The sequence below is a fragment of the Saccharomycodes ludwigii genome, chromosome I (assembly GCF_020623625.1).
Source record: "Saccharomycodes ludwigii strain NBRC 1722 chromosome I, whole genome shotgun sequence".
NCBI classification, from domain to species: Eukaryota; Fungi; Ascomycota; class Saccharomycetes; order Saccharomycodales; family Saccharomycodaceae; genus Saccharomycodes; species Saccharomycodes ludwigii.
Genome location: NC_060200.1, coordinates 2,413,196 through 2,429,720, shown reverse-complemented (window position 1 = coordinate 2,429,720; position 16,525 = coordinate 2,413,196). Strand labels below are relative to the sequence as shown.

Below are 16,525 nucleotides of genomic sequence, written 5' to 3'. Positions count from 1 at the left end.
TAGCAAAAGAAATGAAAAGAAGAAATGAAAAGAAGTAAAAAAAAAAAAAAGGTGGATCTCACAAGCCAATAAAACAACTTTTTCTTAATATTCATTTTAAACCGCACTGTTAAAAAAAAAAAAAAAAAAACAATCTTTTCTCCTACTCTTCACGTGATGTGTTCTACGCATTTATCACAGGGAAATAAAATACAACAATCTTAATTAACGTTTTTTATTATTTTTTGGGGCTTTGAATAAGTAAAAAAAAAAAACGAACCAAGTGTATTACTGCAGTGATATGTTGTACGCTTGTTTCTTAGATTAGATTAAATTAAATTAAATAAAATAAAACAATGTGCAAACAAATGCTATCATGAGTCAAACCAACAAATAGCACGTACTAAAACAACTTGTCATAACCTTTTCTCGCTAAAGCAAATAAATGACACATTTTTTCTTTCTTTTTGTTGGGGAAAATAACTTTGTTCCCGTAGTCAATATTTTATTATTACAACTAAGAAAAACACCCAGATACCTTTTTTTTAACTGTTAGGAATATAAAAATTCACATGCATAGAGAAAAAGGCTATATAAAAACAAATAAATAAATAAATACAAATCTCTTTAAATCCTCGCAAACAACTTTTTTTTTTTTTTTTTTTTTTTCAATCCGAAATTATTTACCAGCCTAAAGAAAAAAAATAAACGTAAAAATCCGATGACTTGCTACTACACCTTCGGTATATATCTTGATGTCAGGGACTTGATCTTTTCATAATTATATAAAATAAATAAATGGACAACTTGATCAAATTACTTAGTTGATACTGACACAAAAAGAAAAACTGAAAAAAAAGTAAAAAAAAAAACAATGTAAAAAATAAAAAAGGAAAAAGGAAATAGTGTCACCAATTCAATATGCACTTATTCCAAAGATATAAATCTTTACATTATATTTATATTTCAAGAATACCTCTTACTGTTATTTTGCTATATCTTTTTCACTTAATGCCATTTTAGATGAAAAGTTAATTGAAAATATTAATAAAAAAGATAGTATAAACAAATAATACACTAAGTACCATTATTGCCCTATTCCCCTTCCCCCCCTCCCCCCACAAGCAAAATAAAGAAAAACGGAAAAAAAAATCAAATCATAAAAACAAAATGACTGTTTACAAACTTAAAGATTTGAAATATAATTGTACTGTACTAACAGGAAAAAATAACGACAGTAATGATACAATTCGATACAATCCCTTTGATCTAATTAGTAACCCCATAATTAATACCCATAAATCTAAGGTATTTGGAAATTATACCTTGAATATAAACAACCGATTTAACAGTAATAGTAAAACTGTATTGCTAAGTGATGGCTTGAACATTGAGCATAACAGAACAAGCAACAATAATAATGCTTTTATTAAATACGATAAAGAAAATCAAACAAATACCACCACGTTTACTAATAATACTAACCAAGTTTTATTGACCGGATACTTACAACTAAATTTTAGGCCACAGACTACAAAAATAAAGAAAGTAGAAATAAAATTGTGTGGCTACAATTTAAACTATAAATATAGCAAATTAAATAAAAATATTGCACCTATATATCCTACTGTAGACAAAAAAGCTGGTGTGATATATCATTTACCATTTATAGAAGACATTGTAATATATAATAAAGAATGTTTTTATGCTTCAAACAACGATAATGCCAATACCCATGCCCAATCTATCCCCTTTGACTTTATAATTAGTTCTGAAAAATATTTACAAAGTTTGAAATGCAAATATTGTTTAATAGATTACAGAGTAGAATGTATCATATATTTACAGAATAAACATGAACAAAACAGCCAAATATTTTTAAGCGACTCCATTGAAATCATTAAATGCTTAGAACCAGGTAGTATATACAAAAATGATTTGGTGGAGAGTGGTGGTAAATGGTGCAATGGAACAATAAATTATAACTTTTATTTATCTAGCAAATTGTTAACATTAAACAAACCCTTTCAAATACAATATGTTTTGACCGGTATTTCTAGTCCTTCTGTTGATTTCCCGGAAAAAATAAAATATCTAAGTTTTATTAAGATCCAATTGATACAAAAAACTTATTTACCAATGGATGACGCTTGTAGTATTCATGACGAAACCATCAATAAAGGAAATTATAAGGATTGTTTACCGCACAAACAGCAGAAGCATTGTAATGTCAAGATCTTTACTTTACTAGACGATAAAAGACATAATTTTTATAACAGCAATCTATTATCACGAAATGAAAATAATGCTGTGACATTGAATTATGACAATTTACTCGTTAATGAATTTTACCAAGGTATTAAATTATCAACCAGCTACTTAGAATCAAAGCACATATATAATTTTAAAATAGAACATGAATTGAAAATAACTATTGGGATTATTACCGAAGCTTTGGATGATAAAGCTAGTTTTTGCATCAACACAATTAATAGCAATAGTATTTTTAAAAATATAACAAAAGTTTTGCAAATGTATAGCAGTAATTCTATAGGAGCTAGTGGTCTTGCTTTATGTGTTAATAATGGCAATAATAACAGAAATAATGGCAATAATAATAGAAATAATGGCAATAGCAATTTCGTAACTAAATGTTCTATTTCTATTCCAGTTGTTTTAATTACCGACCAAATGGCAAGTAGTTTAACGTTACCAAAATACAGATAAATGGAAACAGACACATAGACACGTGTATATATATATATATATGTATATATATATATATATGCTTATGTATGAAAAGTTATAATTAGTTTGGTTACTTTGCTTATAATTTTTCAATTTTTTTTTTTTTTCATTTTGGAAAGAAAAAAGGTAGTGGCTAAGAAACTCTCGAAGAAACTTTTAAAAAAAAAAATTGCCGCTTGCCCTCTTATTTAATTTCTGCCTGCGTGCCCACCGCCTTTAAATAATTAAAAAAAAAAAAACAAAAAAAAATGACTAATTTTAAAAATAAAATTTTTTTCTTTTTTTGGGGGAAGTTTTCTTTTTTTTGGGGGTTTCCATTTTTATTTTATTTTATTTTATTTTTTTTTTTCATCTTTAGCAAAATAAATTTGATTTTAATCATCTGCTTATTTAATTCAATCTTTTCATTTCCATCAACTTTTTTTTTCTTTCTTTCCCTTTCCTTTGTCTTTTTTTTTTTCTTTTTTCCCATTCTTTTTCTTATTCTCTCTCTCTCTCTCATATGTTCTTACAGCTTACAATAACCTCATAGACTTCCCAACTATAAAAGGACTCATAACCAATAATCACACAAATCATGTCTGCCAAACAGGAAACTGCTAAAATCGAAGATGTTAGAATCATTGGATACGAACCCTTGATCTCCCCAGCTTTATTACAAACTGAAATTCCTGCCACTAAAAAATCTTTAGAGACGGTTCAAAAGGGCAGAAAGGAAGCTAGTGAAATCATTTCTGGTCATGATGATCGTATTCTAGTAATCATCGGTCCATGTTCCATTCATGACTTGGAAGCAGCTCAGGATTATGCCACTAGATTAAAGAAATTGAGTGATGAACTATCCAAAGATTTGTTAATTGTTATGAGGGCTTATTTGGAAAAACCAAGAACTACTGTTGGTTGGAAAGGTTTAATCAATGATCCAGATGTCAATAACACCTTTGATATTAACAAGGGTTTACGTTATGCCAGACAATTGTTTGTTAATTTAACCAATTTGGGATTACCTATTGGTAGTGAAATGTTAGACACAATTTCACCACAATATTTGGCAGACTTACTATCTTTTGGTGCTATCGGTGCCAGAACTACCGAATCCCAATTACACAGAGAATTGGCTTCTGGTCTATCATTCCCAATTGGGTTCAAAAACGGTACTGATGGTACTTTGGATGTAGCAATTGACGCTTGCAAAGCTGCTGCCTGCTCACATCATTTCATGGGTGTTACAAAACATGGGATCGCTGCCATTACTACCACAAGTGGTAATCCACATTGCTTTGTTATATTAAGAGGTGGTAAAAAAGGTACCAATTATGATGCTCAATCAGTTGCTGAAGCTAAGGCCAAATTATCACCAGGCTCTAATGGTTTAATGATCGATTACAGTCATGGTAATTCTAACAAAGATTTTAGAAACCAACCAAAAGTTAATGATGTTGTTTGCGAACAAATCGCCAATGGTGAAAATAAGATTGTAGGTGTTATGATTGAAAGTAACATCAATGAAGGTAATCAAAAACCAAGTCCAGAAGGTAAAAGTGCATTGAAATATGGTGTCTCCATCACTGATGCTTGTATAAGCTGGGAAACTACCGAAGATGTTTTGAGGAAGTTAGCTAAATCTGTTGAACAAAGAAGAGCTTTGGCTAAAAAATAGACGAATACAGGGAAAAAAAAAAAAACTTTTTATTATTGGGAGTATTAATTGATCTTCTCATTATTTATTCTACCAAATTATTGATTTATATATTTTATTTTATTTCGACATAAAAAGAAAGCTTTATATATATATTAAATTTGTGTTTATTTTTGTTCTAAAATGTTATCATTGCTACAATCAAATTGCGATCTTGAAAGGGCTCAAAAAATAAAATGCGGGAAAAGTAACTGACTCATTTTTACATTTGTACTTCTTTCCATCTCAAAAAAAAAAAAAAGAAAATTTTTTTTTCTATTCGTTCTGAAGATTCCTGTAATCTAAACAAATAAAAAAAATTTTTTTTTTTTTTAACTTACTTTTTCCAAAAATTATCATGTTCTTTTGGTTATTCCAACTCTTACATTAACTCTATAAGGTTAAAGAAAGAAAAAAGAAAAAAAGAAAAAAGGTTAAAACAAAAAAAAAAAAAAAAAAAAAAAAAAAAGTCCTTTCCTTTTCCTCAATCACAAAATATTAACAAAATGTCTTCTTCCAACATTGTTTATGTTATTGATGTAGGTAGCGGAAATTTGCGATCTCTAATTAATGGAATAACATATTTAGGTTTCCAAACCAAGCTAATAACAAATCCTGCAGATTTACCTGAACCCAGTGCATCAACAAACCTAATTTTACCAGGTGTAGGTAATTTTGGCCATTTTGTTGATAATCTATATTCTAAAGGCTTCGAAAAACCATTGAAAAATTATATTGCATCAAATGGCAAAATCATGGGTATTTGCGTTGGCTTACAAACTTTTTTTAAAACTAGCGAAGAATCTCCAACTAGTAAAGGTTTGAACTTAATCGAGAATTTTAACTTGTCCAAGTTTGATGATTCAGATAAACCAGTCCCTGAAATTGGTTGGAATAGTGTGTATTCTGATTCTGCTTTATTTTACAATTTGGATCCCTATAAAAGATATTATTTTGTTCACTCATATGCGGGTATACTAAAACAAGATGATGAGGCAACCAAAAAAGCTTTAAAAGATTGGAATATTGCAAAATGCAAATACGGAAATCAGGAATTTATAGCAGCTATTATGAAGGGTAACATTTTTGCTACTCAGTTTCACCCGGAAAAATCAGGTTTGGCAGGTTTACAGGTCATCAAATCCTTTTTACTCGGTGATTCGAGTCCAGCAGATTTATCTCACTACACTGATATACAAAAAGCTCAATTGTCCAACGACTATTCGAATTTTGGATTAACTCGTAGGATCATAGCTTGCTTAGACGTACGTTCCAATGATCAAGGTGATTTGGTGGTTACTAAGGGGGACCAATATGATGTTAGAGAAAAAATAGGAGGTAATAATGTTCGTAATTTGGGAAAACCGGTCGAACTAGCCGAAAAATACTACAAGCAAGGGGCTGATGAGGTTACTTTTTTGAATATCACTAGTTTCAGAAATTGTCCTGTTAAAGACACTCCGATGTTAACGGTTCTATCCAAGGCTGCTGAAACCTGTTTTGTCCCATTAACTGTTGGTGGGGGGATTAAAGATGTTCTTGATGTTGACGGAACTTTGATTCCAGCAGACGAAGTTGCTGCATTATACTTTAGGTCTGGTGCTGATAAAGTTTCTATTGGGACTGATGCAGTTTATGCCGCTGAAAAGTTTTATGCAAATGGCATGAAGGGGGATGGTACATCCCCTATTGAAACCATCTCCAAGAAATTTGGTGCCCAAGCCGTCGTTATCTCTGTAGATCCTAAAAGGGTCTATATTAAAACTCTTGATGAAGTTGCACCAAACAAAAATGCTATCAAAACAAAATTTAAAGGCCCAATGGGGGAAGAATACTGTTGGTATCAGTGCACCATTAAAGGTGGAAGAGAGACAAGAGATCTAAGTGTTTATGAATTAACTCGTGCTTGTGAAAAATTGGGTGCTGGGGAAATCCTTTTAAATTGTATTGATAAAGATGGTTCAAATTCTGGCTACGATTTAGAGTTGATTAAACATGTTAAATCTGCTGTTAAGATACCCGTTATTGCTTCTAGTGGTGCAGGCAATCCACAACATTTTGAGGAAGCTTTTGAAGAAACCAACTGTGACGCATGTTTGGGTGCCGGTATATTCCATCGTGGTGAATATACTGTTAATGACATCAAAAAATATCTTTTAAGCAAAGGTTTAAAAGTTAGAATGGATATTCAATAAGGACTCCTTGTTTTTAGTGTGCTTATGTAATATATGTAGTATTTCGATGTAATTTGACAATAATAATTTTCTCAGGAATGCACAGTGTTAGTGCGCTTTTATTTGTTTCTTTTTGCCAGGGGAAAAAAAAATAAAATAAAAAAAAAAAAAAAAAAAATAAAATAAAATAAAAATAAAAATAAAAATGGATATAAAAATATTAAAACAAACATAAAATACGAATAACATTATTTCTACATATATTATTAACTTTTGACTTTTACTTTTCTACTCCTCCACTCCTCCTTCCCCTTTTTCTTTTCTTTTTAATAAAAATAATAAATAAATCAACTAAAAAAAAAAAAAAAAAAATTCCACATTTCAATCTTCATCTTCATATGCTTTCTCTCTTTCTTCAGCTTTTTCATCGCTCAACTTTATACCACCAGAGCATGAAAATTGTCCACCACCACTGACAAAAATAATATCATGATCTTTTGTTGCAGTATTTTTGATTCTAGTTGGAATTTCGATATCATCGCCACTTGGTCCCAATCCAACAGCATATGTCTCCCCAAAACCCCAACTGAATACAACACCATCTGTGGTTATAGCCAGAGAATGATGAGAACCACTTGCAACATATTTAAAAGGCTTAACATTTGGCATTTTAGTGGGAACTGGAACAGCTCTTATCTTGCCATGCACATCTTCATACAAGTTTTCCTTTGGAACTTTATCAGATTTAATATCCAATCCAACTTCAAACATATCGATTCTACCAAAAACATATAAATCACCATTTTCCATTAATACCAAAGAGTGGTGCTCTCCAGCGGCAACCATACTAACTTTACCAGCGTCTTCTGGTAGCAAAACTTTAGTGGGAACAGTAATCAAGGCGCCATCTTCAACCTCCTTACTAACTCCACATTGACCAAACTGATTCAAGCCCCATGCATAAAGATCTCCATTTTTATCTAAGGCAAAAGAGTGGTTTTCACCACTGGATATATATTTCACATTATCTAAACCAAATGGTCTAGGATCCAAAGTTTTCAATCTAAATCTTTCCAAAACCTTTCTCCCCAATTGGTATTGTTGTCCATTACCCCAAGCGTAAACAATACCACACTCATCCAAAAATAACACATGATCCTTACCTGGAGCCAGTTGAACAATTTTTTTACCTCTGGTGAAAGCTAATGGTAATTTCCACGGTTTGGTTTGGATTTTAATTTCATCTTTATATAATCCTAAAATACCTTCGTTACATCTGAACGTACCCCAACAGAAAATATCGCCAGTTTCATATAAAACACATGAAAAATTGTCAGTGGCAATGACTTGGACAATTTTGGTATCGGATGGTAAACCTTCAACCTCCATTGGTGTACTTTCTAAATCATTCAAATCTCCATCATCGTCATCGTCACTGTTATCTTCATCCATATCTTTCAATTGTTCTTTGGCATCACTAGTATCCCTGCCCAAAGCACCAGCATCGTTGGTTCCCCAGGTCAACACTTTGTTATCATCGGTTAGTGCAATGGTATGCATACCACCACAACAAAAGGATACTATAAATGGTACTTTCCCCCCTGCTTTATCGTCATTTGCATTGATATTTTTTTGTAAGAATGGATTTAACCTTGGTCTTTTAACCTCCTTGTTTTTATGACTTGGACCCAAACCCAATTCACACATGGAACCAGTACCCCAAACAAAAATGTCTAATGGTTTGGCTGAAATATACATATGTTTATAGTCATCTTGAGAATTGATTATATTGTAATTCTTGTTTAATGTTGAATGTAAGTGAACAGATCTTATCCTTTTATGGGACCTGACAGCCTTTGAACTACCTGTACTGCTATTTGACCTTTTCATTTTATTTTACTCTTATTATAAGCAATTTTGCTATTGATCGATGGCCTTGAATTTTTTAATAAAGGTGAATGGAGTGGGAATTAAAGTATTGCAAAGAATGGAAGTGTATTGTCAAAAGTTTAAATATATATATATGTATATATATTTATATTTTTTTTGTAGTTGTTGTTGTTGTCGAGAGCCCTATGAAAGATGTCACTAAACACGGCACTATATGGTCGTTTCTTTTTTTTTTTTTTTTTATTTTTTTTTTTTTTTTTTTCAGTGCTTTTATTTCAAAAAAAAAAAAAAAAGTTTAATTTACAAATTTAGGTTTAAGTTTCAACAAGATCCTATTCTTTATAACAATGGTTGTTGTTTCTTTTCTTTTCTTTTCTTTTTTTCTCTTTTCTCCCTCTCTTTTTTTCCATCCTTCTTCCCCCCCCTCCTCATATTGTATTAAAATACAACAGCCAACTATAGACTCAAATAATTAATCAACCAAACATACTAATGGGTAAAGCAACCAATAGAAAGCAAACAAGGCACAATCCTTTACTAAATGAGTTAAGTGCACATGAAGGTAACTTGAAAGTCCAAAAAAAATCCACCATACCTAATAACAAAGATGAACAAGAAGAATATGAAGATGAAGATTATGTTGATGCTAGAGAAAGTAGAAAGATTTTGCAATTAGCCAAAGAGCAACAAGACGAATTGGAAGTCGAGGAAGAATCAAAAACTAAAAAAAATGAGCTATCATCCATCGCTCGTTTTAAAGTTGAAGATGATGAAGAGGAAGATGCAGATGCTGAAACATATGAGGAAGAGTTCAATGAAGAAGATTATGAAGGGGAATATGAAGATGGAGAAGAATTAGTAGAGATAAGCGAAGAAGATGCCGCCATGTTCGATGACTATTTCAAAACATCTTCTGATTTCAACTCGTTAACTGGTTCATTCAATTTGGCTGATAAAATTATGGCAGCAATTAGGGAAAAAGAAGCTGCAGCTGCTGAAAACATACCATCTGAGAACGGGGGTACCTTCAACACAAACAGTGGATCTGGTCCGATACAAGAAGGTGTTGCATTACCACCAAAATTGATTAAGGCTTATATTACTGTGGGGGAAATTCTAACTACTTGGACTCATGGAAAGCTACCGAAACTATTTAAGATTATTCCGACATTACATAACTGGCAAGATGTCTTGTACGTTGCCAATCCAGATGCATGGTCTCCAAATATTGTCTATGAAGCGACCAAATTGTTTGTTTCCAACTTAACAGCCAAAGAAGCTACAAAATTTGTTAATATTGTCTTATTACCACGTTTCCAAATGGAAATCGAAAATACTGAAAAACATAATGTCAATTATCATACTTATAGAGCTTTGAAAAAGTCATTATATAAGCCATCTGCATTTTTCAAAGGTTTCCTTTTCCCATTAGTCGACCAACGTTGTAATGTTAGAGAAGCTGTAATTGCTGCAAGTGTCTTACAAAAAGTCAGTGTTCCCATTTTACATTCCTCTGCAGCCTTGAGTTGGTTGGTCCAACAACCATTTTCGCCAGCAGCCACTGTTTTTATTAGAGTTTTATTGGAAAAAAAATATGCTTTGCCATACCAAACTGTTGATGACTGTGTTTTCTATTTTATGAAATTTAGAAACTTTGTTGATGGACAACAAGTTCAAGGGTCGGTTCAAGTTTTGCCGGTTGTATGGCATAAGGCATTTTTAGCCTTTGCCCAACGCTATAAAAATGATATTACTGAAGACCAACGTGATTTCTTGATAGAAACAGTTCGTCAAAGAAATCATAAAGATATTAGTCCAGAAATTAGGAGAGAATTATTGGCTGGTAATAGTAGAGAATTTGTTACGGAACCAACATCTAAGGATGATGATCTAATGCTAGATATAATTTGATAGGGTTTTAACATATATATGTGTATATGTAATATATGCTGAATAAAAATAATATATGTCAAAGTTTGTTTAATTTTTTTTTTTTTTTTTTTGTGTGTTTAAGAACGTATTGGTAATAATTACAATTCTGGAAATATTTTAATAATTGCATATGTTAATAACAATCCTACAAACATAGATATCAAACATGTTAAATAAAACATGATACCTAATTTGGACTTACTGAATTGACCTAATTTAGTACCCAAACTACGTACTTGTGCTGATGTAGAACTTAACCCCTGTTCTGTTTTCTTTAACACATCCGAGTCGGTTTCAGTCAATTGTTTGTTAAACTCTTGCGCATTTTGTTTTAGAGTGGAAGTTAATTTACCCAACTCATCAATTAATTGCTGTTGGTTGGTTTCCTCCACAATATCATTATTGTTGTTATTGTTATCTTCAAATTCTGTATTTCGATGAAATAGTCTTTTCCTAAGTGATTTTAAATCTTCTTTTTTGAAACTTTCTTGGTCTTCTTTACTAATTATGGTTTCTACTGTTTCAGTTTCTTCTTTATTTCTGACAGCCGTTTCTTGTATATCAGCTTTAGTTTCCAGATTAGAAGATATCTTGTTTAAATATAAACTTAAATCAAAATTCAAAGCAGAATATTGTAATTGGTATTGTGATAAGTTTTGAGAAACTACTGCTTGTTCCCTTAATACTGTTATATTTGATTTTATTTTAGTTCCAAGTAAATACTTTATGAAATTATCGTCATTATCACTGCTGATAATTTCCTCGCTATTGTTTTGTAAATTTTTAAATTGAGCAATTAGTTGGGTTTCTACTGAGCTGTCCATTGCTCTGTCTATATAGGTTATATAAAACTTTTTGTGGTGTGATTTTTTTGAGTTTTACTAAAACAAATGTTAAAGCGGTAAAAGTTGTAGTAGTGTTACAGTTGCCAATCTAGCTGATTTTTCAAGCTTATTGATTAACATTTTTTTTTTTTTTTTTTTTTTTTTTGCTTTCATTAAAAGGAAAAAAAAAAAGAAATACTGTCGTAGAAAATAATCCTTAGACAAGAAAAAAAAAAAAAAAAAAAAAAAAAGAATTGATAAGAACAAATTGGCTTTTTTTTTTTAATATTATCATTCATAGACTACAACCTTTTAAGTAACTTGTGAATCTTTTGGATAAAGACAAAACAGGGGAATTTACCTTTTTTTTTTGTTTTCTTAAAGTACTACAAATGTTAGTAATAATTGGTAATAAATAAACTAATAAAAATAAAGAGTAATTCATATAAAATGACTGCTTCATCATCTTATTTACCAATTAGTGTTCCTGGTCCCTCGAGAAAAAAGAACTACTTAAAAAAAATTAGGGGTCTTTTATTAGTTGTTGTCGTTTTTGCCTCAATATTTTCTATTTTCATTAAAGATACATCTAAAAAAAATAATTTAATTCCAGCGTTTAACGATTGCGGTTTGTACTCACCAATTGTACCAACATTCAAAAAATCATTTGACCAAATCTTGTATGACAAAAAATATAAATTGACAGTTGTTGATAAATTAACCAATGCAGTTAGAATTCCAACCCAAATATATGATGAAACACCACCACCAGATTTAAAGTCTAATTTAACAACAGATCCTAACTGGGCTAATTTCACCAAATTTCATGATTTTTTACAGGATAGTTTCCCTCATGTTTTCAAAACGTTAAAAGTTGAAAAAATTAACGGCTTAGGCTTACTATTGACTTGGTCATCAGAAACCACTGCCTCTGCACCACCTTTGTTGTTAATGGCACACCAAGATGTGGTTCCAGTCGAACCAAGCACTATATCTAAATGGACCCATCCCCCCTTTGAAGGAATTTACGATCCGGAAAAGGATTTAATATATGGACGAGGTTCCAGTGACACGAAACAAATGATAATTAGTGAAATGGAAGCCATTGAAAAATTAATTATTGATGGCTTTGAACCAACCAAAAGACCTTTATTAATTGCCTACGGGTTTGACGAAGAAGCTAGTGGCACCTATGGCGCGGCCCAAATTAGTCAAGTCTTGCTTGAAAGATATGGTAAGAATGGCTTATATGGAATTATTGATGAAGGCGACGGTGTGGAACAAATGGAAAATGATGGTGACTTTGTAGCTGTTATACCAACTAGCGAAAAGGGATACCTGGATGCAGTCTTAATTTTGAATACCAAAGGAGGCCATTCCTCGATTCCACCAGACCATACTTCAATAGGAATTATGAGCGAATTAAATATGTTAATTGAGGAGTCTCCATATGAGCAAGTCATCACCTTGGATAATCCTGCTTTGGAAATGTTACAATGTATCAGTACATATTCCGATTCTCCCAATGACAAAGCCTTGAAGAACGCTTTCAAAGATGGTCGCGTATCTAAAATCGGCAAGATCGTGGATAATATCCCAAATTATAAATTTTTATTCAAGACTTCTCAAGCTTTGGATTTAATGTATGGTGGTGTCAAATCCAATGCACTACCAGAACAGGTTACAGTATTATTAAATCATAGAATTGGTATTCATTCAACAGTTAATCAAACTTTAAGTCACGTTTTAAAAAATGTTTTATTAATTGCCAAGAAATATGATTTCAGTGTTAATGTAGAGCATAAAAATGGGACTCACATTTCAGCACCTAGGAAGGAAGGTTCAAATGGCGAATTTGTTGTTCAGTTAATGGATCCTTTAGAGCCAGCCACTATATCACCAACTGGTGACGATGAATTGTGGAACATTATTGCTGGTACAGTAGTTAACACTTATCAACAGCCATTGTTTCAGGGAAAAAAAAAGAATGGTACAGATAATAAAGTGTTGGTGACTTCATCTTTAATGGCAGGGAATACCGATACAAAATCTTATTGGGATTTGACAAATAGAATTTATAGATTTAGAGGATCTTTAACATCAGCTGGAGATAAAAATGAACATACAGTTGATGAAACCACTGGTGGTTTAACGTTAATGTCTGGAGTTGCCTTTTTTTATCAATTGATTACCAATGTAGATAGATTATCTTCTTAATCTTACATAGTTATCTAAATACTATATTTTTTTCTTTCTATGTGTAGAGGGGAAGGTCTTTAATAAGACAAAGTTATATTTGTAATCGTAGTTCGGTAAAAAGATGAGGGGATATTACCGAGAAATGGATTATTTTTTAATTTTTTTTTTCTTTTTTTTTTTTTTTTTTTTGTATTAGCGGTGTTATAAACGAGTGCGCTCTTCCCCTACTTGGCTTTTTTTTTTTTTTTTTTTTTTTTGACTTTTTCTTTTAACTTTTTGGTTGAAATTGCTCATTATTGTTTATAAGGGAGCAGGCAGTGGGTTTCTGCCTTATCTCACCCTTAAAATAAAGCATTTATCTATTTCATTTTATTCTTTACACAATAAAAAATAAACAACCAAAATTAATTTTCAATTTATTGATATTGCTATGTAAGTATTAACACTACCATACAATCACAAAATAAGAGACGAAAAAGGAAAGAAAAAAAAATAAATAAAAAGTATATAAACGGAAAGATTTTATACTAGATATTATTCTTACTCATTCACCCTTTTATATTTATAATTTGTTTCCCTTACTTATTATACAACACCAAGTTGTTAGGGCTTTTCAACTGTATTCCTGTTTCTCTTTATATTAGCTCATATTTACATAATATATATATATTATATCCAGGGAAAAAAAAAAAGATTATAACAACAAAAACAACAACAACAACAACGCCACCATCACCACCATGTCTCGATATATCCCAATAAATGCTCAAGACGCTTTAGATAAGCTAAAGGCCAAAAAAAAACAGATCAGTATTGGCTTGGCTACAATTGCTGCTTTGTTGATATTGTTTTTTGTTTTTTTTACTAAATCATCAGAAATCCCAGAATGTCAAGATTGCAAGAGTTATGGACCATTGAAACCAGCTTATAAAGGTTCTTTAGATTTAATTTTCGAAAATAAAGATTACCAATTGTCTGTTATCGAAAAACTAGCAGGTGCCATTAGAATTCCCACCCAAATATATGACGAAACACCACCACCAGACTTATCCATTCCATTGAAAGACGATCCAAACTATAAAAATTTTAGTTTACTTCACACTTATTTGGAGTCGACTTTCCCGCTGGTCTATTCTAAATTTATTGTAGAAAAAATTAACGGTGCCGGATTATTGTTGACTTGGCATCCAAAACATATCCCAAAGGACTCTAAGCCATTTTTATTGATGGCACACCAAGACGTTGTCCCATTTGATCCAAGCACTGTGTCCAGATGGACGTACCCTCCATTTTCCGGTCATTACGACAAGAAAACCGACACTTTATATGGCAGAGGATCTACAGATACTAAAAAATTGTTGATTTCTCATTTGGAAGCTTTGGAATTATTGATTGCTGCTAATTGGGAGCCCAGTAAAAGGCCTATTTTGTTATCGTATGGTTTCGATGAGGAAAGAGGCGGTATTGATGGCGCAAGTGCAATTGCCAAGTTCATTTTGGAAAGATATGGCCCAGATAGCATATACGGCTTGATCGATGAAGGTGGCGAAACTGGGTATTTGGGCGATAATGGTTTTATTGGTAGCCCAGTTACTGCCGAAAAGGGCTATTTAGATGCTATTATTACATTAAACACAAAGGGTGGACATTCCTCGATTCCTCCGGACCACACTTCCATTGGCATCATTAGTGAGTTAAATTATTTGCTAGAAAAAAATCCGTATGACCCATCCATAGCTGTTAATAATCCAGCCTTGGAAGCCGTCCAATGCCGCGCTTTATACGATAAATCTTTCTTTGGTGATGTTACTAAAGGTTTTAAATCTGGTAGATTGGGCAAACTAACTAACGCTGTTAACAATCACTTGGGTTACAGATACTTTTTCAGAACTTCCCAAGCTATTGATATTATTAAAGGTGGTGTTAAGGCTAACGCTTTGCCTGAACAAGTTACCGTATTGGTTAATAATAGAATTAATATCAACTCGAGTGTCAACGAGACTTTAGATCATATTTTGGACTTGGTCAGTGAGGTAGCCGATAAATATGATCTAAGTATTAAACTAGAAAGATCAAGTAATGCCAGCGAGCTCAAGAGCGGTAAAAACGGTGAATTTGTTGTTGTTGTCAGGGGTGAACTGGAGCCGGCTCCAATTTCGCCCACTGCCGGCGACGAAATGTGGGAGATTATAGCTGGTACAATTGTTAACACTTATAGCAGTTCATTTTTTGGTAACAACACTGAAGTCTACGTTGCACCATCCTTAACAACGGGTAACACTGATACTAAGTACTTTTGGGATTTAACCAAACGTATTTACAGATTTTCTGGCTCTTTACATGTAAATGGTTCTAATGCTCACACAGTTGACGAAAAAACAACTGGCAAGTCTATCATTTCTTGTTTGGCGTTTGTCTACCAAATTATTGGTAATATCGATAAATATACTTGAGGTGTATGACTCTTTCCTTTTGATCAAAAACAAAAAAGAAGAAAAAAAAATTTTTTTCCCCCTCTTTCTAAATGATAATATTTGATGATATATATATATATATATATATATATAATTTTTTATATAAAATACTTTAAAAACAAGATACATGGAAAATATTGGATGATCAATATATATATATATATATTGAGTCAAACTTGTATGCCCACCTACTATCAAACTACAAACTATGGGAAATCAGTTGCTGTTAGCGAAAGGGGCAGATTACATTATTCTAGGCTACTTGAGCTTACTTCTCATTGCGTGGGGGTAAAAAAGTAATGTTTGATTATAAAATTCTTTTGTAAGAAAAGCAGAAAAGAAACCAAATAAATCCTTAAGGTTCTCACAGTAAAATACTACCAATGCCCTAAAGGAAAACCCTCCAAAGCTAATAATAATAACTACGAAAACAGAAATATTAGATTTAACTCTTTTCCACGAGCATTCAAACTAATAAAATTTTTATAATCGAAACACTAAACTTATTGAGCAGGTCGAAATGTGTTAAGAGCCTTGAAGTTTTTATTTTTTCTCTATAACACAAAAAGTTGACAAAGCTTTTAAGAAAATTTAATAATGGATCTGTAATTAAGGAAAAGATTCTAA

The 16,525-nt window shown here is 31.8% G+C and overlaps 8 protein-coding genes and 1 non-coding gene across 9 annotated transcripts; 6 read left to right on the top strand and 3 right to left on the bottom strand.

Annotated features, from left to right (window-relative positions):
* Positions 1–1,149: 1,149 nt before the first annotated feature.
* On the top strand, positions 1,150–2,706 carry SCDLUD_001048 (uncharacterized protein; the record flags this gene model as incomplete). Its single annotated transcript, XM_046076817.1, has 1 exon — positions 1,150–2,706. The coding sequence occupies one exon, from the start codon at positions 1,150–1,152 to the stop codon at positions 2,704–2,706; it is 1,557 nt and encodes a 518-aa protein (XP_045937340.1).
* Positions 2,707–3,304: 598 nt separating this feature from the next.
* On the top strand, positions 3,305–4,387 carry ARO4 (3-deoxy-7-phosphoheptulonate synthase ARO4; the record flags this gene model as incomplete). Its single annotated transcript, XM_046080017.1, has 1 exon — positions 3,305–4,387. One exon carries the CDS (start codon positions 3,305–3,307, stop codon positions 4,385–4,387), a length of 1,083 nt encoding a protein of 360 aa, XP_045937339.1.
* Positions 4,388–4,911: 524 nt separating this feature from the next.
* HIS7 (imidazoleglycerol-phosphate synthase) lies at positions 4,912–6,600 on the top strand (the record flags this gene model as incomplete). Its single annotated transcript, XM_046080016.1, has 1 exon — positions 4,912–6,600. One exon carries the CDS (start codon positions 4,912–4,914, stop codon positions 6,598–6,600), a length of 1,689 nt encoding a protein of 562 aa, XP_045937338.1.
* Positions 6,601–6,960: 360 nt separating this feature from the next.
* SRM1 (Ran guanyl-nucleotide exchange factor) lies at positions 6,961–8,469 on the bottom strand (the record flags this gene model as incomplete). Its single annotated transcript, XM_046080015.1, has 1 exon — positions 6,961–8,469. The coding sequence occupies one exon, from the start codon at positions 8,467–8,469 to the stop codon at positions 6,961–6,963; it is 1,509 nt and encodes a 502-aa protein (XP_045937337.1).
* A 492-nt stretch (positions 8,470–8,961) lies between these two features.
* ENP1 (snoRNA-binding rRNA-processing protein ENP1) lies at positions 8,962–10,380 on the top strand (the record flags this gene model as incomplete). Its single annotated transcript, XM_046080014.1, has 1 exon — positions 8,962–10,380. One exon carries the CDS (start codon positions 8,962–8,964, stop codon positions 10,378–10,380), a length of 1,419 nt encoding a protein of 472 aa, XP_045937336.1.
* A 119-nt stretch (positions 10,381–10,499) lies between these two features.
* USE1 (SNAP receptor USE1) lies at positions 10,500–11,225 on the bottom strand (the record flags this gene model as incomplete). Its single annotated transcript, XM_046080013.1, has 1 exon — positions 10,500–11,225. The coding sequence occupies one exon, from the start codon at positions 11,223–11,225 to the stop codon at positions 10,500–10,502; it is 726 nt and encodes a 241-aa protein (XP_045937335.1).
* A 450-nt stretch (positions 11,226–11,675) lies between these two features.
* On the top strand, positions 11,676–13,442 carry SCDLUD_001042 (M20 family metallopeptidase; the record flags this gene model as incomplete). The annotated part of the gene is made up of 1 exon (XM_046080012.1): positions 11,676–13,442. The coding sequence occupies one exon, from the start codon at positions 11,676–11,678 to the stop codon at positions 13,440–13,442; it is 1,767 nt and encodes a 588-aa protein (XP_045937334.1).
* Positions 13,443–14,164: 722 nt separating this feature from the next.
* Positions 14,165–15,877, top strand: SCDLUD_001041 (M20 family metallopeptidase; the record flags this gene model as incomplete). The annotated part of the gene is made up of 1 exon (XM_046080011.1): positions 14,165–15,877. One exon carries the CDS (start codon positions 14,165–14,167, stop codon positions 15,875–15,877), a length of 1,713 nt encoding a protein of 570 aa, XP_045937333.1.
* Positions 15,878–16,072: 195 nt separating this feature from the next.
* On the bottom strand, positions 16,073–16,434 carry SCDLUD_001040. Its single transcript, XR_006829185.1, has one exon. It is a non-coding gene; the product is annotated as a snR82 (small nucleolar RNA).
* Positions 16,435–16,525: the final 91 nt, after the last annotated feature.